This window comes from Cottoperca gobio, chromosome 23, assembly GCF_900634415.1.
Source record: "Cottoperca gobio chromosome 23, fCotGob3.1, whole genome shotgun sequence".
Taxonomy (NCBI): Eukaryota; Metazoa; Chordata; class Actinopteri; order Perciformes; family Bovichtidae; genus Cottoperca; species Cottoperca gobio.
Window position 1 is genome coordinate 8,951,378 of NC_041377.1, and position 25,469 is coordinate 8,976,846.

The 25,469-nt window shown below is 45.8% G+C and overlaps 1 protein-coding gene across 4 annotated transcripts in view; it reads right to left on the reverse strand.

Moving 5' to 3' along the window:
* The window catches only part of nav3 (neuron navigator 3), a 161,052-nt gene that overhangs the window by 77,948 nt on the left and 57,635 nt on the right, over nt 1-25,469 (reverse strand). For all 4 annotated transcript variants that reach the window (XM_029462525.1, XM_029462522.1, XM_029462523.1 and 1 more), the window contains exons 4-7: nt 17,134-17,206; nt 12,686-12,860; nt 7,513-7,581; nt 3,218-3,360 (exon numbers count right to left, since the gene is read on the reverse strand). In XM_029462525.1, coding sequence (XP_029318385.1) covers nt 3,218-3,360; nt 7,513-7,581; nt 12,686-12,860; nt 17,134-17,206 — 460 coding nt within the window. The remainder of the gene's footprint in view (nt 1-3,217; nt 3,361-7,512; nt 7,582-12,685; nt 12,861-17,133; nt 17,207-25,469) is intronic.

The window sequence follows — 25,469 nt, forward strand, 5'->3', positions numbered from 1 at the left end:
CTCTGTCTCTGTCCCTGTCTCTGTCCCTGTCTCTGTCCCTGTCCCTGTCTCTGTCTCTGTCCCTGTCTCTGTCCCTGTCCGTGTCTCTGTCTCTGTCTCTGTTCCTGTCTCTGTTCCTGTCTCTGTCTCTGCTCCTGTCTCTGTCTCTGCTCCTGTCTCTGTTCCTGTCTCTGTCTCTGTCTCTGCTCCTGTCTCTGTTCCTGTCTCTGTTGTCTCTGTTGTCTCTGTCTCTGTTCCTGTCTCTGTCTCTGTTCCTGTCTCTGTCTCTGTTCCTGTCTCTGTCTCTGTCTCTGCTCCTGTCTCTGTTCCTGTCTCTGTCTCTGTTCCTGTCTCTGTCTCTGCTCCTGTCTCTGCTCCTGTCTCTGTCTCTGTCCCTGTCTCTGTCCCTGTCCCTGTCTCTGTCCATGTCCCTGTCTCTGTTCCTGTCTCTGTCCCTGTCTCTGTCTCTGTCTCTGCTCCTGTCTCTGTTCCTGTCTCTGTCTCTGTCTCTGTCCCTGTCTCTTTCTCTGCTCCTGTCTCTGTTCCTGTCTCTGTTCCTATCTCTGTCTCTGCGCCTGTCTCTGTCTCTGTTCCTGTCTCTGTCTCTGTTCCTGTCTCTGCTCCTGTCTCTGTCTCTGCGCCTGTCTCTGTCTCTGCTCCTGTCTCTGTCTCTGTCTCTGTCCCTGTCTCTGTTCCTGTCTCTGTCTCTGTTCCTGTCTCTGCTCCTGTCTCTGTCCTTGTCTCTGTCCCTGTCTCTGTCTCTGTCTCTGTCCCTGTCCCTGTCTCTGTCTCTGTCTCTGCTCCTGTCTCTGCGCCTGTCTCTGTCTCTGCTCCTGTCTCTGTCTCTGTCTCTGTCCCTGTCTCTGTTCCTGTCTCTGTCTCTGTTCCTGTCTCTGCTCCTGTCTCTGTCTCTGTCCTTGTCTCTGTCCCTGTCTCTGTCTCTGTCCCTGTCTCTGTCTCTGTCTCTGCTCCTGTCTCTGTCTCTGTCCCTGTCTCTGTTCCTGTCTCTGTCTCTGTCTCTGTTCCTGTCTCTGTCTCTGCTCCTGTCTCTGTCCCTGTCTCTGTTCCTGTTCCTATCTCTGTCTCTGTCCCTGTCTCTGTCCCTGTCTCTGTCCCTGTCTCTGTTCCTGTTCCTATCTCTGTCTCTGTCCCTGTCTCTGTCCCTGTCTCTGTCTCTGTTCCTGTCTCTGCTCCTGTCTCTGTCCCTGTCTCTGTTCCTGTCTCTGTCCCTGTTTCTGTTCCTGTCTCTGTTCCTGTCTCTGTCTCTGTTCCTGTTCCTGTCTCTATCTCTGTCTCTGTTCCTGTCTCTGTCTCTGTTCCTGTCTCTGCTCCTGTTCCTGTCTTGGTCTCTGTCTCTGCTCCTGTCCCTGTTCCTGTCTCTGCTCCTGCTCCTGTCCCTGTCTCTGCTCCTGTCCCTGTCTCTGTTCCTGTCCCTGTCTCTGTTCCTGTTCCTGTCTCTGTCTCTGTTCCTGTCTCGGTCTCTGTCTCTGTCTCTGCTCCTGTCCCTGTCTCTGTCTCTGCTCCTGTCCCTGTCTCTGTTCCTGTTCCTGTCTCTATCTCTGCTCCTGTCCCTGTCTCTGTTCCTGTTCCTGTCTTCGGTCTCTGCTCCTGGCTCTGCTCCTGTCTCTGTTCCTGTTCCTGTCTCTGTCTCTGTCTCTGTCTCTGTTCCTGTCTCGGTCTCTGCTCACAAGGTTTTGTCTGCAATGCTGACATTTCCCCACGATTGATTTTTCTTTTTTCCGTTCACTTCCGACCAAAACTCTGTTTCATCTCCTCTGCAGTGAAGCTCCACCACCAGCATCTTATCTCTGCAAACTGAAGCTTCAAACACACCTTTTCAAAAACTATTCTCGCCAAACATTAAGAAGAAAGTGATCGACTGGAACCTTTGAAATGTGTTTGAGGGTGAGTGTGTAAGGGTGAGTGTGAGTGTGAGGGTGAGTGTGTAAGGGTGAGTGTGAGGGTGAGGGTGAGTGTGAGGGTGAGGGTGAGAGTGAGGATGAGAGTGAGTGTGGGGGTGAGTGTGAGGGTGAGTGTGAGGGTGAGGGTGAGGGTGAGAGTGAGGATGAGAGTGAGTGTGGGGGTGAGTGTGAGAGGGTGAGCGTGTGAGGGTGAGTGTGAGGGTGAGAGTGAGAGTGAGGATGAGAGTGAGTGTGGGGGTGAGTGTGAGTGTGAGAGGGTGAGCGTGTGAGGGTGAGTGTGAGGGTGAATGTGAGTGTGAGGGTGAGAGGGTGAGAGTGAGCGTGTGAGGGTGAGTGTGAGGGTGAGAGTGAGAGTAAGTGTGAGTGTGTACAGTGTGTGTGTACAGTGTGTGTACAGTGTGTGTGTGTGTACAGTGCTTTTACAGTGTGTACAGTGTGTGTGTACAGTGTGTGTGTACAGTGTGTGTGTGTACAGTGCGTGTACAGTGTGTGTATAGTGTGTGTGTGTACAGTGTGTGTGTAGAGTGTGTGTGTGTACAGTGCGTTTACAGTGTGTACAGTGTGTGTGTACAGTGTGTACAGTGTGTGTACAGTGTCTACAGAGTGTACAGTGTGTACAGTGTGTATACAGTGTGTACAGTGTGTACAGTGTGACAGTGTGTACAGTGTGTGTGTACAGTGTGCCAGTGTGTACAGTGTGTGTGTGTACAGTGTGACAGTGTGTACAGTGTGTGTGTGTACAGTGTGACAGTGTGTACAGAGTGACAGTGTGTACAGTGTGTACAGTGTGTACAGTGTGACAGTGTGTACAGTGTGTACAATGTGTACAGTGTGACAGTGTGTACAGTGTGTACAGTGTGACAGTGTGTACAGTGTGTACAGTGCGACAGTGTGTGTGTACAGTGTGACAGTGTGTACAGTGTGTACAGAGTGACAGTGTGTACAGAGTGACAGGTGTGACAGTGTGTACAGAGTGACAGTGTGTACAGTGTGACAGTGTGTACAGAGTAACAGTGTGTACAGTGTGACAGTGTGTACAGAGTGACAGTGTGTACAGAGTGACAGTGTGTACAGTGTGTGTGTACAGTGTGACAGTGTGTACAGTGTGTACAGTGTGACAGTGTGTACAGAGTGACAGTGTGTACAGTGTGTACAGTGTGACAGTGTGTGTGTACAGTGTGACAGTGTGTACAGTGTGTACAGTGTGACAGTGTGTACAGAGTGACAGTGTGTACAGTGTGTACAGTGTGACAGTGTGTGTGTACAGTGTGACAGTGTGTACAGTGTTGCAGTACTGAGAACAGTGCCGTGCTCACCTCTGTCGTTGCCGCTGGCATACTGAAGAGGCTTGCTCTTGTCGATGCTGTTGAAGCTCTGGCTGCGACGGTTGAGGTTGGACGAGCCCGGACTTCTGGAGCCCCCGCTGCCAGCAGCAGGAGCTCTGGAGGGGCCGGGTAACCTGCAGGAGAGGAAGATGACATATTGAGTTTAAGGTGGATCGTAAAGTCCAGTAGGGGCAGAAATAAGTCGACAGGACAGAAACATTGTCACTTCTGAATGTTGTCTGCACACACCTGAGATCGACATTATTTAGCAGCTCTAAAGGTTTTGGATAAATAAAGACACGTTTTGCTGTAATGGTTCCTTAATCAACCCAAAGAGATTCACTGTGATATGAAATAAAGACGAAACAAAGGGAAATCTTCATATTTAAGAGGCTGGAAACAGAATTTAAAGACATTTTTGTATTAAAGATTACTTAAACGATTAATCTATTATCAAAACAGAAGGAGAAGTCCCTTCAAGAGAAATTACAGCCACCAATAATTTATTCAATGTACATGTGGACATCAAAAACATGTGAACTTCTCCTTTAAATGTGAGTTCTGGTGGAGAGAAGCCCTGCAGAACCTGAAAACAAGACTCAGACGGACACAAGTTCATCTGTAATCTGTGCTGCACAGACGCAGGACACAAACTCATGCAAAGAAAGTTTAACTTGAAGTTCAAAGTGACTCCACTGTGCAGTGAACGCTGACCTCAGTATGTGTCAGTGTTGTAGGATGAAGAGAGATCAAAAGAGCTGAGAGTGTGTGTATGTGTGTGTGTGTGTGTGTGTGTGTGTGTGTGTGTGTGTGTGTGTGCCCTTGTGTGGAGAAAGAAGGTGAACTGTGAGTGAAACTACGTGACAGAATATAGACACAAAGGTTTGCTTCATGACGGTGCGTTGGAGAACATATGATGGCTGTTTATTCGTACACACACACACACACACACACACACACACACACACACACACACACACACACACACACACACACACACACACGCTGCAGCTGCAGGATTTTCACGACTCCCACGAGGACACTAGGAGAATCATCTCATCAGAAACTGTTGTTGTTGTACAATAACTTTACATTGCACGTTTGTATGCACTTCTCCAGATGCTTTCTCCGTCACATTTGGCATCTGGCTCAAGGATCATAACAAGATTTACCACAACTTGTATTTATTCCTACTATTAATCTTTACTATTATAGTTTCATGTGATTTTTATGAACTGATTGTAAAGATTGAGTTTTACATCTCCTGATTCATATCTGGACTAATCATCATATTTATTTCTCCATCAAGATATTTTTAGACAGTTTGTTTGCATGTTGTGACTAAACTGCACACAGGAGGAATCTACGGCTCACAGCTGACAGACGGCTCGGAACAACGTGCAGTGAAGGTAAGAGATGCTGCGCAGACAGTTTCCGTTCATCGCCTGGTCTTTGTCAACATCAAAAGGAAGAACACAGGAAGAGATTCTAACCGCTTGGTGTCTTTCTGTCTCTCTGCCTGAAAGCTGTCGTGATGTCCTTTAAAAAGATAATCGATTTGTCATGCTGAAAATGTCACTCGCGTCTGTGCACAGATGGAGCCGAGATGTCGGAGGGGAAATTGTTTTAAAGGGTGAAATCTTTGGTGGTCAAAACCCCCAGAGGGAAAAATAATATGTTCCATTTTGTCTTTAAGGTCTCGACATTAAAACACAAACTTGTAGCTGCAATTACGACCTTGATTATTAAGAAATATCTCCAAACTGTCTCATTCCTTTAGCAAGTAGAAGTCGCTCTGAGCTTCATGTGGAACAGACTTCTCCATCATTCACTTTCTGCTTCTTCTTCTTCTACACGATCAAACCAGTCATGTCCACTTTACTGCGTCACACTGGTTGTGTATGTGAGGGTAGGAAACCTGCAGCTGATAAGAACACATGACTGGTGGCAGTGTTGGGAGGGAGCGACTGAAAGAAGTAGGTCAGGGAAGCAGCAGCAGTAAAAGAGGGTGATCTGCCTTCTGGCCTCTCGCTCGTTGTTGGATCTGGAATCTATTTCATACCAAAACGAGTCCAAACGCTGCTATCCACACATCCTGTGAGTAAGTTAAGTCCTTTCCCTTCCTATAGCACTTCACATAACACACAGCATCACTTTGCATCTTTAAACTTCTTTAACTCTTCAGCAGCAGACGAAGATGAAGCTCCACGATCTGATGGAAGTGAAGTTACGCTTTAAGCTGCAGAGCTCATCAAACTAATCATACGCTGCATGCTCGGATGCAAACAAAAAACACACAACGCACAAATTATTCAGCACTTCTACTATTGCAGAGACTCTTCAATGGTAATGTATCATTGCAAAAATTCTCCCTTGAAAAATAGAACATGACTCAGCAATTAAGCGACCTGCACAGCATGAAGTCAGAGCAAAGCTGCCTAATAAGTCAGTTCATGTGCTGAACAATGAAAACATTGTTTTATAGAAGCAATTGTGCAAAAATAAAATTTGCTCAAGTGAAAAAAAAAAAGCTGACGTTAGAGAAGCAGGAAATGTGCCTACATTCAGTTCCTGTGAAATCCTTAGATCCTAAAACATGTGACTGTAAACCGAGCGTGGCGACAGCAGCAGACCTTCCTCTGTGACGAGGTAGTGTGTGTGACAAGGTGGTGTGTGTGTGACGAGGTGGTGTGTGTGACGAGGTGGTGTGTGTGTGTGACGAGGTAGTGTGTGTGACAAGGTGGTGTGTGTATGACGAGGTGGTGTGTGTGACGAGGTGGTGTACAGTCCTCCGCCCACAGCTGGGACACCAACAGCCCCGTGATGGAGAGAGCAGAGAAGTGAACGCGTGGAGAACCTTTTAACACGCAGTGCATCTGGACAGTATTCATACCCCTTCACTTTTTCCACATTCTCTCAACATTCTACACACAATACGACCATAATGATGAAATTATGTACATGTCATGTTTTATTTTTAATACATTTGCAAAATAGAATATATTAGGCTGTATACACACACACAAACACACACACACACACACACATACACACACACACACACACACACACACACACACACACACACACACACACACACACACACACCTTCAGCTCTAAGGTACAATCAACAAGGGAAGGAACAGTGAGAGACAGAACAATTAAAAGATGAAGAAGACATGAAAGAGGAGAACTGACTAAAAGGAAATGGATGCAGAAAGAGAAACACTCGGAGAGAAATAGTGTAGCTGCAAAGCCTGACAAGAGAAAATGAGAGATAAACAGAGGTGGGGGGGGGGGGGGGGGGGGGGGGAGATTGAGGCAATTCAGATGGAGATCAGAGGTAGTCCCTTTTATTATAAGATTCTTTCATCTTCCAAAACACATGTTTGATAATGCATCAGCAAAATGGAGCTTGAAAGGGAAATGTGATGTAAATTCTGGACAATGATGTTTGTTTTAGGACAGACTTGGGGAAGTGCACCACAGACAGGATGGGGGGGAGCGGACACACGCCCGTCAGTCACTGGATATTGAGCTCATGATTCATTTCCCACTTCTGCCCCTCAGAGTACAGTCTGGACATCACACGGCCTTCAGGGCTCATTCAGACAGTACAAACATAGCACGATCATAACTCTCCCACATCGACTCCTGCCTGTCTGCAATAAAAAACTGGATGCAACAAAACTTTCTTAAATTGAACAGCAATAAAACCAAACTCCTCCTCACTGGCTCCAGTCTGTCACTCACAATTGATGGCGCCACTGTTTCCGCCTCCACTCCACAACCTTGGCGTGATCCTTGACCCCATCCTCTCCTTTGAGCCTCACATCCGCCAAATCGTCAAAAACCTCCTTCTACCACCTCCGCAACACCGCCAGGATCCGACCCTTCATCTCCTCCAGCCTTGATTATAACTCACTTCTCTACGGCATCAGCTCAACCTCCCTCAATAAACTCCAACTGGTCCAGAACTCAGCCTCCCACCTCTGCTGGTCTCCTCTCCAACCCCAAGTCCAACCTGCGCAGCTTTGTGGACAGAGCCTTCTCTGTGGCAGCCCCCAGGCTCTGGAACCCCCTCACACTGTTCCAGTCCCGCCTTAAAACCCATCTCTTCTCCTCTGAGTTCAGTGACAGACTGGATCTGATGAAAACACCATCACACCTGACATGCTGTGTGTGATTACATTCAAAATCCTCAATTTCTATTTCCAGATAGTTTTAGAATCGGCTACACTAATACAATCCAGCAGGTATATGAAGTTTATATTTGCCATATTTACCTTGTGTTTTTCTTCTGTGGAGACCCTATTCCACTGTGGCCCGGAGGACTTGCATATCGTGCAGTGAGACTGAAGAGAGAGAAGAAGACAGGCAGACTGTTAACACAGTTAGAGGAGGAATGAGACCGGCGTCTTTTCTTAATCCATGGCTTAATATAATAAAGCACATGAGAGAAGAGATAATCAGAGAGAGAGAGAGAGAGAGAGAGAGAGGAACACATGATGCCTCACATATGTTAATAACCACATGTGTACGACCAATAACATCTCTCACTCCATTCATAGAGCCGCTGACAGGAAACAGCTCAAAAAAAACGTTCACAATCAATTAGGTTGTGACATCGTTAGAAGAAAAGCTGCAGACACACGAGGCAGAGGAAACGCTCTGAGCATCAGTCACAGCCTCTCGCCTCCACTCACCGTTAGTCATCCACAGAGACATTCACGTTGGACAGGAAGCAGTTAAGCTACTCGTACTTTAATCATCATGCGTACACCCTGTAAACAATGAAGAGTATCCCTGTGTGTAATGTCCTGCATGAACTGTGTGACTCCAGACCATGTGAGTGTTTCACTGGTAAGCTGAGTGAACAGAGGCTCCATTCAAAGCCGCTATCAACTCGTCTTATCTTCTGTTTTTAACTAGTCGCCTAAATGCCTGTGGGCAATAATGTGTGTGGCTTCATTGCTAAACAAGCGAGTGACTCTTTGACCACAATATTAACAGCGTGATACTGCAGCAGCGTCGCAGCAGGCTGAAGCCAAATTCAAACTTTACACAACGTCTGCTAGGTGGTGTCTGCAGCCACTGTAAATGAAACAAGACAATGCACAGGTGCTCACACACTAACGTGAGATGCTGACTGTACTCCCAGCTAGGGTCAAACATGAGTTACACATTCTACCAACTAACAAAGTCCCACTTTCAAAAACACAAATAAATCAGTTTATAGAGAGTTCCAGCTGATTGCAGACGTTTACCTTTCACAGGCTGAGCAGAGCAAATGTTCCAGCCAGTTCCCTTTGAGCAGGAAGACACAGAGCAGCAGCGGTTCATGCAAACTGTCCGATACAGCGACCAGCTGAGCTTCAGCGTGAGCACGGAGGAAGCAACAGACGTCCTCCTCTTCTGACAGCGAGGAACAAGTTGCTCTCTGTGTTGGGATGTGGGCTGCCGTTATATAGACAATACACAAACTATACTGGTGAGTGACGCACTGCACTCATCACGTCTTATTCTTTGCTCTGCTTTAAGTGTGCCGTTCTCTTTGCATGATACTGAATATATGCAAATGCCAACTGACTGACATTTAAGCATTTCATGCATTCAGCTGTTACTGTGAGCCAAAGGGAAGTTGAGAAGAGAACCGACAGTACAAGTCACAGTACGGCTTAGTGGAAGCATACACACATATATGAAGTGTGATATTTAAGAATCAGTATTATAAGGAATAGTGTTGAGGACAAGTACTGGCAAGGACTTTCATATAAATCTGTTGCTGGTGAACACTTTGGGAACCTCTTCTTCAAGCTTCATATCCTCGTATGCAGAAGTGCAATAACAGGACAGTCACAGAGCGACAGTGTGATATTTAACGCTTTGTTCCGAGAGGTCGAGCTGTGAACAGTAAGGATATCTGAAGGTGGAGAGCGACATTTTAATTAGCAGTCTCTGGGTTCCCACGTACACACCTTTCTCTACTCACACCTCTCCCTCCGGACGAGTCTCTTCTCTTGCAGACGCTCTGTGGTCGTCGCTGCCGAGTCACTCTACAGCTCTAATTGACCTTGCAAGCTCTCCTGATGCGGCGTTATGCTAATGAGCCCCGGAGCAGACAGCCGAACAGAGGGAGACAAGTTCAGGGCAGTTTCCCATTATAGTGGCCAGCACCTTGGTAACACGTTATTAATGAACTCCAGTATATGATACGTGACACTAAATGTTCCCCCCAGCCCACCCCATGCACAGTATGCTTCGTGCTCGGCCCACAGACGAGCTTACACAGAGATTAATGGAGCCTGTCGCTCTCCACATAGTTCTTCAGTGGAAACAAGAGTTTAAATGTTTCTGTAAGTGAAGCTTTTGTCCTTCGCTTGTTGGTATTCAGGTTGTGTGGGCTGCAGACATCTGAGAGAAGGTTATGTAAGTGCAGAGCCCACAGTTGTATATGACAGTAAAAAGAAAAGTCAGTGGTGCTGTGGTGCATTTTTCCACCACAAGACCCATCCTGAACCCCCCCTCCCCCCCCTCCCCTCCCCCAAGCTTTATAAAACGCAATGAAACATGAAGGCAATGGTACGGAGTCGCCAGCCTGGAGCGCTTATCCAACCCACAGCATTTAAGATCTTTCCAATGTGGAAAAATAGACACCAGAACACATAAAGGCAGGATCTAGGACTGGGGGGGGGGGGGGGGGGGGCAGTCTGTCACTGTTGATCCAACCCAACATACATCAGCAGGGCCTCCGTTTAATAGTCCACGACACTGTGGTGCACATGTGATATCAAATGCTTCGCTGTATTAAAAGTGAATAATATCAGTTTCTCGCTTGATCGTAGCCGCAGACACAGACTGATGGCTTCAGACCCGAGAGGGTGTGCAGGCCGGCGTGCTGGCAGCAGGTCATCTGACCTGATGCTCGTTATGCAGTAAATACTATGGGCTTTTATTGTGTAGTACTCCTCTCATCAAACAAGGCTAACAAAGACTTCTTCTTGCACTCTAATGACAAAGATCTCTCCGTGTCTATGTAATATCAATTTATAATAGAAAGCTCAACAACATGACATGAGAGTCTATAACAAACAGGAAGTGGAAGCAAACCATTTACCAGTTCATGATGCCACTGACATTAATCCATCCTCCTCACATCACCATGTGTCCCAGAAAGATCCAAACTCTGTTCCCACACAAGCTGAAACTGTACCTCGGAGACGAGTCGGGCTTGGCCGGGCTGGTGGCTCTCCCATAAGGCAAACGGCTCTTCCTGTCGCGAGAGACGGCGGTGGGCAAGCGTGAGGAGCGGCAGACCAGGGGGTCAACCTGCTCGCCCCGGGACATGGTGATTTAAAGAGGCCGGGCTCCTCTGTCTAATCTAGAGCCCGTGGCTCCGGGCTGTCGCTCTCTGTCCAATGGGGACTTCCCCTCGGACACACACACACACACACACAGACACACACGGACACACACACACACACACACACACACACACACACACACACACACACACACACACACACACAGCAGGTGTTGTCTATAGAAAGCTCCTCATACCACAACTGTAGATGTCGACCAAATGTGTGTGAGAGTGTGTGTGAGTGTGTGTGTGAGAGTGTGTGAGTGTGTGTGTGTGTGTGTGTGTGTGTGTCTCCGTCTGTCTATCTGTGAGACGGATGATTTGATAATTCAAAAAGCTTAACAATGTCATTTAAATCATCCATTCTTCTTCTTATCTTATATTTGATGAAGTTCCTCAGACGAGTTAATCTTCAGGGTCGACCGGCTTACAGGAGTTCATCACTGGAGAATTACAATTTAAAAAGCTTTTTATGAACACATTTAATTAGATTTCAGTGTTTTCAGAGGACGGAGAAGAGGAAGAGGAGTCTGCACAGCAGCAGGCACGCAGCCTGGAACAAAGGAATGTTACACATCTTTAAAAGGATTTGAAAGCTGCAGAGAATACAAAGCTCAGAAACATCCTCGGAGTGTAGAAGCAGGTAGAAGCTGCTTCACACTTTCACACCGTGCAGGTGAGACAAGCACCAAACATCGTCCCTTAACCTCTTACGATGCTCCTGACACAAAGACAAAGAGTCATTCACTTCCTTTACTGTGAACTTCACCGTGTTCTGAGAGAAGAGAAGTGCATCACAACAAAGCATCATTAGGTTTGTTATCCTCTATTTCACATCTTATTCCACTCTGACATCATCATATTCTATATCTGCTTGTTGGTTAAAGCGATATCATCTTTACCTTGAGTGAAGTATACATGTGCATCGCTCGTCTGCATCATTTAATACACTTTTCAAAGTCAGCCTGACGAATGTCTCACTGACAGACATGGACTGATCCTCTGACCTCCACTGTGACCTTCACGATTCAGAAATGATTCATTCATCAGCCAAGAGACGGAGACAGTAGTGGGACCGTGCACGGCGAGGCAGAGGGCTGTTTGGAAATGAAATGATCCAAAACCTCTAATATCCTCCAACCAGCTATCAGACACTTCTGTAATGGCTTTATCACTAACTGATGCAGCAGTGAGTGTGTGTGTGTGTGTGAGATCATTCTCCACCTGTTGTGTTGCGGGGGGGGGGAGTGTGGGAATGGGAAGCAGCTGTGCCCCTAATAACCCCCCATACATATACACACACACGATACACTGACCCCATCGCTACCACCTCCGAACTCGTCCACACAGAATGAGGCTAAAGCACTCGAGGATATCATCTTACTCACACACACACACACACACACACACACACACACACACACACACACACACACACACACACACACACACACACACACACTGTGGCATGTCAGGCCTTCCTTTAGAAGCTCCGTCTATTTACATCACAGGGTCCGGCCTGCTGAGCTGCCAACACTGTACGAGGCACGTCTTGATATTATAACCTCATAAACTTCTGCATTCTGTAAACAGTGCATCTCAACCATTGAAGAAGCGTCAGACACAGCACACAACAGGCTGTTGCTTCATATTTAACATGAGTCTTATCAATGCTCTATGTATGCGTGTGTGTATCTCAACCTGAAAGTAAATGAGCAAATGCATTCTGAGGCTACGGCTACATTAGACATGTCATTTCAACACGTGTCGGCCAGCTGGACTCTTCCCTGTGGAGACGTCCTCGTGGAGCCGACGCAGCAGAAGCTCTAATGAGAAACATTCCCCATGAAGGCTGTTCTTCACATCGCACTGACAGGCGGGCAAATCCAACACATTCCTGTTTATAAAAGCTCTAGCTGGACCTAATTAACAGTCTAAAAGCGGTAAATCAGTCGACCTCGATTCCAGCAAAGATCTGAAAAAAGAATTGCTTCACTAATTCAAAGCGGTGACATTATCTTGCTCCTGCGACCTCTGACCTACATCTGAGCCCCAAACAACACCAAGCTGCAGAGACGACTGCATGTGTGCCGTACCTGGACTGCATGTCTTGAGTCTTGAGGCTGCCGGCGGACGACGCGGTGCTGCTGGTCTGCTGGCTGAGCTCCACCAGGGACTGATAGTACTGCTGCTGCTGCTGCTGCTGCTGCTTGTAGCGCGAGAGGATGAAGAAGAGGCCCAGGATGCTCTTTAGGTTTCCATTCCTGATCTCTGGAGGAACAAAACAGAAGAGAAACGTGAGCGTCTGCGTGATGCTGTGGTTCTTACAGAGCTGCTGCACCATCATCACCAAGTCTTACTGCTGTCCACAGCTGGACCCTGCATCTGCCCTCCGCGACTTTTACTTAAAATAAAAACATTTTTACATGTAAAAATTGTCCAACTTTTGTTTTTCATTCGTCTAGAACCGAAGCAGTATCATGTGACGCTAAACGTTCCAGACCATTTATTGTATCTTTCAAACACTGTAAGTGAACATGTGTGGAATTTTTGAAAGAAGTCACTTGGGGATAGAGCTCAAGTGCAGCTGCTGTGAGTTTTATAAGAGAGATTAAGCCCTGGCTGTAACTGTACTGTGTATAATGTGCAGGTTTAGCATTTACTGTCACTTAATTGTATTCAGCAGGAGGGAAGAAGAAGCAGTTGTGATAGATCCAAACTGAAGCGTCTGCACACACAGCTGGTGTTTAAAGGGCCTACGAAATGATATTTCGTCCGTGTTATTGGCCTTGGTATATGATAGAGGTTGCATATCTATTGTGAAATGTGCCATATATATATATTTTTAACATTGATGTATTCGTAATAAATCACGATCATAACAGCATAACAACTTCCGCTAACAACAATCGGAGCATCCACTTCGGCAATGTTCGGGCGATGACGTCACAAGTACAATACAGCCGCCGCAAGTAGGTCTGCGATCATTGTGTCATAAATAACTAGTATAATTACTATTATCAGCAGAAATTCATGACAAACTTCCAGTTCAGTTCTGCTGTTCAATCAGGAACTGACGGTGTGTTTACAGCTGGCGTTGGGCAGTGACACCCTTCTGTGGATCGTTATCGACAAAGGTCAAATCATATAAAAAAGTCAACAAATAAGAGTAAAACAAAGATTTTGGGGCGAGTATCAAATCAAAAAAACTTTATTGTCATTTCGAGCTATACAATGTACATGTTTCGTTTATCCTGGCTTACTGTAAAAGTGACTGAGTAAGTGGTCATAAATATTTAAAAGTGTCGTGGTGCTGATGCATAAATATAAAATAAAGTACTTAAAATATAAATGTACTTTATATAAATAACATATATACACTATAGACGTTTGTAGTTTACTTGTGATGCTGATTCTTCTCCAGTATTGTAACACTGCATAGTATTAGTGTGTGTGTGTATGTGTGTGTGTGTGTGTGTGTGTGTGTGTGTGTGTGTGTGTGTGTGTGTGTGTGTGTGTCCACTGCTACACTCAAAACTGCTCCAGCAAATACAGATCTGCTCGAACGTGCAAGTCAACCCTTGAACAACGTGTCTTCTCTGATTCTGTGACTTGATCTGACAACAAAGTAACATCATCATCATCATCATCATCATCATCATCAAAGGAGGTAAGAGTAATGTATTAGAATATTAGATTATAGCAGACACAGCCTCTAATCAAAGAGTAACTTTGTGTGGAGCGTTCATCGTATCCTCAACATCTCTGACGCGACGTCTCTCCGCCTCCTTCACTCACAGCCGAGAGGATTCAGCACTCAGAGAAGAAGAATTGATCTCTGTGGCAACGCACCCATTTGTGAAATGGACTTTTCAGATGAAAACTCAGAGAGCGGCTGACGCAGAGCTTTCTAATGAGGCTCACACACTCTCCCCAACCGTCCACAGCTTCAGCACGCTCCCTGGAGAAGATGAATCTCTTGGGGGTGTTCTCCTAACACCCAGAGGAGATCATCTCCACCGGGCCTTAGAGAGTCTGAACAGCAGCGCTTCTGTGCTGTGGGAGACAATGTTGCAGATTCAGCCGCCCAAAGAGCCGCTGGACTGGAACTGATGGAATTGATAAATGCTAAAGACGCCTCGAGGTCAGGGTCAGCTGAAGAACACATCAGTGTCTCACTCAACAACACAGAGAGAGGTGCAACAACGTTACACGAGTACGAGTAAAGTCCTAAAAGCATCTGATGGAGACGGATCAACCCGGACACCACGTCCTCTAACAGCGCTCCCTCCTGCAGCGTCTCCTGTTGCACATGTTACTGCTCATGACATGTTGTTAAACACATGTTGCTCTCATCAGAAGAACATCAGCACTTTGACTCTGCTGGTTACTTTTAGGTAAAGATTGAAGTCTTGATTAAATACCGTTGACTCAGTGACGGGGTGAAATCACAATACGTCTCTAGTGTTCCAGATGTTCAATATGAACTTCATGGTGTTGCTTTAAAAACAATTACACTTCATATAATGCATCAGGCTTGTTCTCTGCTGGCTTATCTGGTCATTATTTTTGCTGCACGATGTTTGAAGAACGATCTGCAGCTGTAAAGTAGGACACATGCTGGATTTATGCATGAAAAGGGATTTTCTACTGCAGCATGAAGAGACTTTAAAACTTTAAACACTTTCACTGGCAACACAGACCAAAGAGCTCCACACTGACGTGTTCTTCCAGAAGGAGCGATACGATTCTGCTTCTGAATCTATTGTAAAACTCTCACCAAGTCACATCTTTTACCCGTTGTAACTTTCTGAGAGTTCTGGGAGAAGTTGTGATACAGAGAAGGATAGCTGGACATCACTAAAGCTCCTGTTGGCCTTTTCTTTTCCAAGGATCATCATCACATGTCAAGGAGTAAATCCTTTGTTGTTGTTGGATCTGATATCTGTGCTAAAGGGTCGAATGTGTTTGTTGGTGGAGCAGCAGAGTCACAGTCTGCTGCGCTGGAGATATAGCTTCACAACGACAACTCCTCACCAGCATTATCTTCTTCTTTTCTTGCATTGTTTACATTTCGGCCGTTAACCTCCATGAGCGGAAACATCTGAGCGGAACTCAACTCTTTAACATCAGGAGTTCGGTTTACAGCTTCCCACCAGAGAAACGCACGAGGACTCCTGGAGAGGTTATTACAATAAGTAGGCTCTCCCAGGAAAAATCATGCTGCTTTGTGTTTAAATCCCACGCCTTGTAAAAGATAATAAGACTGTATATGCCAGCCCACAGAATCTGGAAAGCCCCGGGTTGATTCAATTAGACATGAGAGGACTAACATGGCCGTCTAACACACACATGTGGAGTCACAGAACACGACGCACTGACTGATGAAATGCAGCAGCAACACTGATGGACACAGTAACCCGACAGATATTTACAGACACACTTTGAAATTCCAGCCCAGCGAGTCACTACTGTTTTTAGGGCAGGCGGGGGGGGGGGGGGGGGGGGCACAGAGTTAAAACTGTCGGTCAGTGTGTCAGCTCGTCTCAGACTATTTCTGGTGCTGGAGGTCAAGGACACACACCTCTTTAATGTTTAAAGTGGAGCAGGGACAACATGGGAGCTGGCCCAACACAGAGGTAAACAACAGCTGAACACTTTCTGCTGGAACACAATCAGACAGAATCAGTTTACTTCTTCTTCATTTCAGAAATCTGCATTTGAATGCAGAACGTGTGGCGAACGGGACACGTTTAAGAGTTTCCTCTGTAGCCCGTTTGTAGTATTGACCAATCAGGTTTGAGCCTGCTTTGCTTAAATGCAGGTAAACAGTCTGTGTGGAGCAAACGAGGCGGAACGCATCAGGAAAAGTTAACATTATGGAGTTAAGGGGTCTCAAAGAAGGACATGTATTTACTCTCCAGATTGGGACGTGCGAGCTACAGTTGTGTGCTGACTTCAGTCAGGTGCTTCAGGTCGGGACACAATGCAAAGCTACATGCAGCATGAGGTGTGTATCCCGTAACAACATTAAGCTCTTTGCATGCAGTGAACCAACTGACTGCAGTTAGAATCATTTACGAACTTCAGCTTCCTTCTACAATCTCAGAACAGACAGTTTGTCACTAAACTAATTATATCCGCGGCCTTGTGAGGCGATCCTCATTCAATGCGCCAGAGATTCAGCACAAAGCACTGCTGCAGACTTTGCGTGCTGCGTACCCTGATGGTCGGGGGGCGATTCCCTCGCTGCAGTTCTTATCCCACAATCCACTTTGATGCCCTAATGATCGTCTGCGCTGCCATAGTGAAAGCTGGAGATGAACTGCGCACCCTGTCATGATACCAACGTGGTACATTCCATTGCTGTGAAGTATAAACGTCTTGGAAACAGGCTTCACAGCAGTGAAGACATGGAGACATGCTTCCCTTCCTGAGGGGGCAGCACAAAAATGCATTTCCCAGGTCTAGAATGAGAAATACAACATGAAGATCTGCTGCTGTTCAGGAGTTTAATCAGAAGTGTATTGTTCATTCTTCTTACCTTCTGCTGAGAGCCCTTGTACATTCACTCCTCTGGCGTCCAGGAAACTGAGGCAGGCGTCCACATTCTCGATCTGTCGACAAGACGGCAGAGAGTCAGCACAAAGGACAGACACAGCAAGAATGTGACGATACTCAACATTCAATAAGCCTAAATGTCTCGGGGGGGGGGGGGGGGGGGGGGGAGACAGGGAGACAGGGAGACGGTCGGCGTTATTACCCATAAAGCACATCATTGTGTGGTTATTACCCGACCCCCGCTCGACCCCGGGACCCGGCTGTGTGACATACTGACCGCAGTGTGTCGCCACCTGCATACCCCGGGCAGCCGCCCTTTGTCACACACACACACACACACACACACACACACACACACACACACACACACACACACACACACACACACACACACACACACACAGAAAACAGACGAACTCTGTTGGTCAATAAGCTTTTCTTCTCTCTCACACGCACATTCACATTCTTGACGGCGGCTAACTGGAGGCTTCTTTAGAGTCCAGCCGCCAACGCACCTCAGGAGGTCTTTAACGGTGAGGTCAAAGGTCAGGACAGGAAAGTCCTGCAGACGTACAGCAGGCAACAATAATTCACGCTGTAACTCTCTGTGTCCCTGTGTCTCTTCATTAGAGGGACACCTTGTAGAACCAGGAGGATCAGTCGTATCATACAGCGTATAATGCTGGAGCTTCATCACAATGTTAACATTATAATTATGAATAACGTACAGAAACATTGTGTGCACCTTCTCCTCTCTCCCCCCACACAGCGCCGCAGCACTCTGACCTCGTCTGTCGTTGGTCCAAAAGTAAATAATTATTGAAAAAACATTATTTCCAATAATCCCAACATATTTGATCGAACCACATCTTCTGCTTCAATCTGTATTTGTTCTCTTAAAAAGCACTTTCCTCCCCGGTGCTGCTCACAGACGCACCTGTACTCACTTTATTAGGACTTGTTGAGCAGGTGACAGCAGAAACCACAGAAGAAGAGTGAGCAGAACACTGATGGCCATTCAAAGTTCCCTGATTGCACAGGCTGCTTCTCGTGGTGCAGACTGCACATCTCCTCTGCAGCCTCGGAGCAGCTGCACTGCTCATCAACCACTTTGCTCAAGGGCTCCTCAACAGTCGCTGCAGAGACGTCCCTGCTGTCACTTTCTCTCCACACTGATGTGTTTACACTGGTTGTATCAACGGGGAGCGCAGTGGGACAAGAAGTCCGACACGGAGCCTCTCCATCTGCCTCACACACTCCCAGCCTTCACAACACCACACACATTCTCACACCCTCACATGTGGGCTTCCATATTCCCATCCCACACACACACACACACACACACACATGTGTGCCTGGGTGCTAGCTTGTTTGATTATACCACATAAACTCTCGGAAGTTGGTATGTGGAGAGACATGTGCGGCGCAGCGTCTGAGCTCATTCCTATAGCCGTCAGTACGGAGCATCAGGAAGGTGTGTGTGGGACGGAGGAGATCTCAGAGAAGGGATCGTCTCCACAATCCTCCGCCTGCAGCGCACATGATGTGTGATCAACAATATTTGTATGATAACAGACATTTTCACCAAGAGACTTCTCAAGAAGGCTCAATCTGTTTTCAAATATTTACCACTCGAAGCTTGGGAGGCCTTGAAGTGCTTTGCATCTGTTCCACAGGCAGTGTGTGTGTGTGTGTGTGTGTGTGTGTGTGTGTGTGTGTGTGTGTGTGTTTGAAGGCTGGTTTATTAGCTGATGAAGACAAAAGGCAGTGAGCTCGTAAACACACAGTAAATCTCTCTGGTTGGAGACAGACTCGTGTCTTTAGAGGACAGACATTGTGTCTTTAGAGGACAGACATCGTGTCTTTAGAGGACAGACTCGAGTCTTTAGAGGACAGACATTGTGTCTTTAGAGGACAGACATCGTGTCTTTAGAGGACAGACTCGAGTCTTTAGAGGACAGACTCGTGTCTTTAGAGGACAGACATTGTGTCTTTAAAGGACAGACTCGTGTCTTTAGAGGACAGACATTGTGTCTTTAGAGGACAGACTCGTGTCTTTAGAGGACAGACATTGTGTCTTTAGAGGACAGACTCGTGTCTTTAGAGGACAGACATCGTGTCTTTAGAGGACAGACTCGTGTCTTTAGAGGATATACTTGTGTCTTTAGAGGACAGACATCGTGTCTTTAGAGGACAGGCATCGTGTCTTTAGAAGACAGACTCGAGTCTTTAGAGGATAGACTTGTGTCTTTAGAGGACAGACATTGTGTCTTTAGAGGACAGACTTGTGTCTTTAGAGAACAGACATCGTGTCTTTAGAGGACAGACTCAAGTCTTCAGAGGATAGACATTGTGTCTTTAGAGGATAGACTTGTGTCTTTAGAGGACAGACATTGTGTCTTTAGAGGATAGACCTGTGTCTTTAGAGGACAGACTCGTGTCTTTAGAGGACAGACTCGAGTCTTTAGAGGACAGACATTGTGTCTTTAGAGGACAGACATCGTGTCTTTAGAGGACAGACTCGAGTCTTTAGAGGACAGACATTGTGTCTTTAGAGGACAGACATTGTGTCTTTAGAGGACAGACTCGTGTCTTTAGAGGACAGACATCGTGTCTTTAGAGGACAGACTCGTGTCTTTAGAGGATATACTTGTGTCTTTAGAGGACAGACATCGTGTCTTTAGAGGACAGGCATCGTGTCTTTAGAAGACAGACTCGAGTCTTTAGAGGATAGACTTGTGTCTTTAGAGGACAGACATTGTGTCTTTAGAGGACAGACTTGTGTCTTTAGAGAACAGACATCGTGTCTTTAGAGGACAGACTCAAGTCTTCAGAGGATAGACATTGTGTCTTTAGATAGACTTGTGTCTTTAGAGGACAGACATTGAGTCTTTAGAGGATAGACCTGTGTCTTTAGAGGACAGACTCGTGTCTTTAGAGGACAGACTCGAGTCTTTAGAGGACAGACATTGTGTCTTTAGAGGACAGACATCGTGTCTTTAGAGGACAGACTCGAGTCTTTAGAGGACAGACATTGTGTCTTTAGAGGACAGACTCGTGTCTTTAGAGGACAGACATCGTGTCTTTAGAGGACAGACTCGTGTCTTTAGAGGATATACTTGTGTCTTTAGAGGACAGACATCGTGTCTTTAGAGGACAGGCATCGTGTCTTTAGAGGACAGACTCGAGTCTTTAGAGGACAGACTCGTGTCTTTAGAGGACAGACATTGTGTCTTTAGAGGACAGACTCGTGTCTTTAGAGGACAGACATTGTGTCTTTAGAGGACAGACATCGTGTCTTTAGAGGACAGACATCGTGTCTTTAGAGGATATACTTGTGTCTTTAGAGGACAGACATCGTGTCTTTAGAGGACAGGCATCGTGTCTTTAGAAGACAGACTCGAGTCTTTAGAGGATAGACTTGTGTCTTTAGAGGACAGACTTGTGTCTTTAGAGAACAGACATCGTGTCTTTAGAGGACAGACTCAAGTCTTCAGAGGATAGACATTGTGTCTTTAGAGGATAGACTTGTGTCTTTAGAGGACAGACATTGTGTCTTTAGAGGATAGACCTGTGTCTTTAGAGGACAGACTCGTGTCTTTAGAGGATAGACTTGTGTCTTTAGAGGACAGACATCGTGTCTTTAGAGGACAGACTTGTGTCTTTAGAGGACACACATCGTGTCTTTAGAGGACAAACTTGTGTCTTTAGAGGACACACATCGTGTCTTTAGAGGACAGACTTGTGTCTTTAGAGGACAGACATCGTGTCTTTAGAGGACAGACTTGTGTCTTTAGAGGACAGACATCGTGTCTTTAGAGGACACACATCGTGTCTTTAGAGGACAGACTAGTGTCTTTAGAGGACACACATCGTGTCTTTAGAGGACAGACTAGTGTCTTTAGAGGACACACATCGTGTCTTTAGAGGACAGACTAGTGTCTTTAGAGGACACACATCGTGTCTTTAGAGGACAGACATTGTGTCTTTAGAGGACAGACATTGTGTCTTTAGAGGACAGACTTGTGTCTTTAGAGGACACACATCATGTCTTTAGAGGACATACATCGTGTCTTTAGAGGACAGACTCGTGTCTTTAGAGGACACACATCATGTCTTTAGAGGACAGATTTGTGTCTTTAGAGGACACACATCGTGTCTTTAGAGGACACACATCGTGTCTTTAGAGGACACACATCGTGTCTTTAGAGGACAGACTCAAGTCTTCAGAGGATAGACATTGTGTCTTTAGAGGATAGACTTGTGTCTTTAGAGGACAGACATTGTGTCTTTAGAGGATAGACTTGTGTCTTTAGAGGACAGACTCGTGTCTTTAGAGGATAGACTTGTGTCTTTAGAGGACAGACATCGTGTCTTTAGAGGACAGACTTGTGTCTTTAGAGGACACACATCGTGTCTTTAGAGGACAGACTTGTGTCTTTAGAGGACAGACATCGTGTCTTTAGAGGACAGACTTGTGTCTTTAGAGGACAGACATTGTGTCTTTAGAGGACACACATCGTGTCTTTAGAGGACAGACTAGTGTCTTTAGAGGACACACATCGTGTCTTTAGAGGACAGACTTGTGTCTTTAGAGGACAGACATTGTGTCTTTAGAGGACAGACTTGTGTCTTTAGAGGACGCACATCATGTCTTTAGAGGACACACATCGTGTCTTTAGAGGACAGACTCATGTCTTTAGAGGACACACATCATGTCTTTAGAGGACAGATTCGTGTCTTTAGAGGACACACATCGTGTCTTTAGAGGACACACATCGTGTCTTTAGAGGACAGAGTTGTGTCTTTAGAGGACACACATCGTGTCTTTAGAGGACAGACTTGTGTCTTTAGAGGACAGACATCGTGTCTTTAGAGGATAGACTTGTGTCTTTAGAGGACAGACATCGTGTCTTTAGAGGACAGACTTGTGTCTTTAGAGGACAGACATCGTGTCTTTAGAGGACAGACTCATGTCTTTAGAGGACATACATTGTGTCTTTAGAGGACAGACTTGTGTCTTTAGAGGACATACATCGTGTCTTTAGAGGACAGACTAGTGTCTTTAGAGGACACACATCGTGTCTTTAGAGGACAGACTAGTGTCTTTAGAGGACACACATCGTGTCTTTAGAGGACAGATTCGTGTCTTTAGAGGACAGACATTGTGTCTTTAGAGGATAGACTCATGTCTTTAGAGGACATACATTGTGTCTTTAGAGGACAGACTTGTGTCTTTAGAGGACATACATCGTGTCTTTAGAGGACACACATCGTGTCTTTAGAGGACAGACTAGTGTCTTTAGAGGACACACATCGTGTCTTTAGAGGACAGACTAGTGTCTTTAGAGGACACACATCGTGTCTTTAGAGGACAGATTCGTGTCTTTAGAGGACAGACATTGTGTCTTTAGAGGATAGACTCATGTCTTTAGAGGACATATATTGTGTCTTTAGAGGACAGACTTGTGTCTTTAGAGGACATACATCGTGTCTTTAGAGGACACACATCGTGTCTTTAGAGGACAGACTTGTGTCTTTAGAGGACAGACATCGTGTCTTTAGAGGACACACATCGTGTCTTTAGAGGACAGACTAGTGTCTTTAGAGGACAAACATCGTGTCTTTAGAGGACAGACTAGTGTCTTTAGAGGACACACATCGTGTCTTTAGAGGACAGACTTGTGTCTTTAGAGGACACACATCGTGTCTTTAGAGGACAGACTTGTGTCTTTAGAGGACAGACATTGTGTCTTTAGAACACAGACTTGTGTCTTTAGAGGACACACATCGTGTCTTTAGAGGACAGACTCGTGTCTTTAGAGGACACACATCATGTCTTTAGAGGACAGATTCGTGTCTTTAGAGGACACACATCGTGTCTTTAGAGGACACACATCGTGTCTTTAGAGGACAGACTTGTGTCTTTAGAGGACACACATCGTGTCTTTAGAGGACAGACTTGTGTCTTTAGAGGATAGACTTGTGTCTTTAGAGGACAGACATCGTGTCTTTAGAGGATAGACTTGTGTCTTTAGAGGACAGACTTGTGTCTTTAGAGGACAGACATCGTGTCTTTAGAGGACAGACTTGTGTCTTTAGAGGACACACATCGTGTCTTTAGAGGACACACATCGTGTCTTTAGAGGACACACATCGTGTCTTTAGAGGACAGATTCGTGTCTTTAGAGGACAGACATTGTGTCTTTAGAGGATAGACTCATGTCTTTAGAGGACATACATCGTGTCTTTAGAGGACACACATCGTGTCTTTAGAGGACAGACTTTTGTCTTTAGAGGACAGACATTGTGTCTTTAGAGGACAGACATCGTGTCTTTAGAGGACAGACTTGTGTCTTTAGAGGACAGACTCGTGTCTTCTTCCAGTGAAGCTCCAAACTAACATTCTGAGGCTTTCAGTGGAAACCGCTGTTAGTTTTCAGCCTAAACTCTGAAATGACGTAAACAAGCGGAATAATGATTGAAGGCGTTGATGACGGCCGGAGCATTAATGTTCCTCGGGGCTCTGCCGATGTTTAACTGCTAGTTTGTGGGCGGTTTGGCTTTGCGGCATCCTGTAACAGCTTCTCAAGAAACCAACATCATTTATTTTTCCGACGCAGGCTGGCATCAGACGGATCCACATAAGCCATTAAAAGCAATTTGGAAAAGGGCATTTTGATGAGGCACACTTCACCCGACCATGAAGTACTTAAGGGAAAGGGAACACGTTTGGATTCTTGTCACCACCCTGGAAGAATAATGAAGCGAGCTGTTAACTTTCTGTGATAATCAGTTTCAATTACGTTTCTACAAATCTAAATATCAGGTTCCAACTGCCACAGGCAGCAGAGCGAAGACAGAGTCGCATGGCTGGGTGACACCAAGCAGAGCGGCAACATGTCTCCGGTGAAATCACACACGAGTCTGCATCAGCACGTCGAGAGAGAGGAAGGTGGGGGAGAGGAAGGTGGGGGATTTTATACCTTATTTTATATTCTTAACAAGAAATTAAGAATAATAAGAGTAACTGACTCTTGTTTGGTTTTTCACAGCTGTAAATCGGACGCTGGTGGTTCAGCAGTCAACGAGACACCAACGCTGTACGTTGGCTTTAATTTGTTTGTGCACTTTATCTTTTGATGACTTTTTGTTTTCTTTCTTATCTCATTAAAAATATGAACTTTGTCCTTTCGTGCTTTTAAAGCTGCATGGAAAAGGTCACATTTAAAAGTAAAAACGTGACTCATCTTTTTGAGTGCAATAAAATGTACCTTTAGTAAATCTCTAGCAAAGTTGTAGCGTTTCTACACATCTGAAGTGTAGATGTCCACTAGTGGTAAAAAGTGAGACTTGGCGAGTCCCGAAATGAGACAGTGGCCACATCCGCCAATGTGAGGATTGTGCAGGGCACGCTGGACCCTCGGAACATATCACGTGATGGCTGGAAGTGGAAAGTGTTCTCCGTAGATGCAACTGTCAAATACAAATGTGCCAACACCTTAATCATCACTTCCTACGGGACAGAAGACAGGACTGGAAAAGCAGGCGTGAGCGCTTCACAGCTCCATAATTGAAGGGTTTGATTTCAAAATGCTTCATATTCACTGGAAAATACACGGCAGCTTAAATCCCAACGTCAGTGTTTGAAGACACAGATGAGCTTCACATGTCTTGGGATGAGTTTTCCTTTCCAATCGACCCAGTGGTTCTTTTCTGAATGCTGTCGATGTTAAATCATTCATTGGATTATTTGTTGTGTTCCTTAAGGAACAAAGCAGCAGCTGATTGGCTTTTGTAGAATTCTCTTGAGGGAGAAATCAAAGTCTAGCGAATCCAAATAAATCACATCTAAGTCCCCGACACACAAACCACTGTGTCATCGTCAGGAGCCTGCAGATCACAATCGATACCAGCTAAAGATAACAAAAGGAGTTCTGCCTCACACATGCAGGACGTGGAGAGGATGAATGCTCACCTCTGGGACCTTTAATCCCTCCTGGCAGGTGACACCTGATGAGGCAGAGCTGAGGCTTTTCACAGCCAGAATATACTTTATTAATGATTACTGTTGAGCAGACAGAGCCCCTCTGCTCAGAGCTGTGGCACAAAGCTTTTCAAAATACAAGACAATTATTTGTGTTTTCCCCCAAGAGAAGCCCAGAACCTGAAGGCCCCGACAGTTACAGAACTTCACAACCTGAAGTCTCACTTTTACCAAACAAAGCACTCGTCTTGTTGTCCATCACATCTCTTCTTCTCTGCAGACTGTGGTCGGACACTTGATTCCTCCTCCACCCTGCCCTATCACTTCAAATG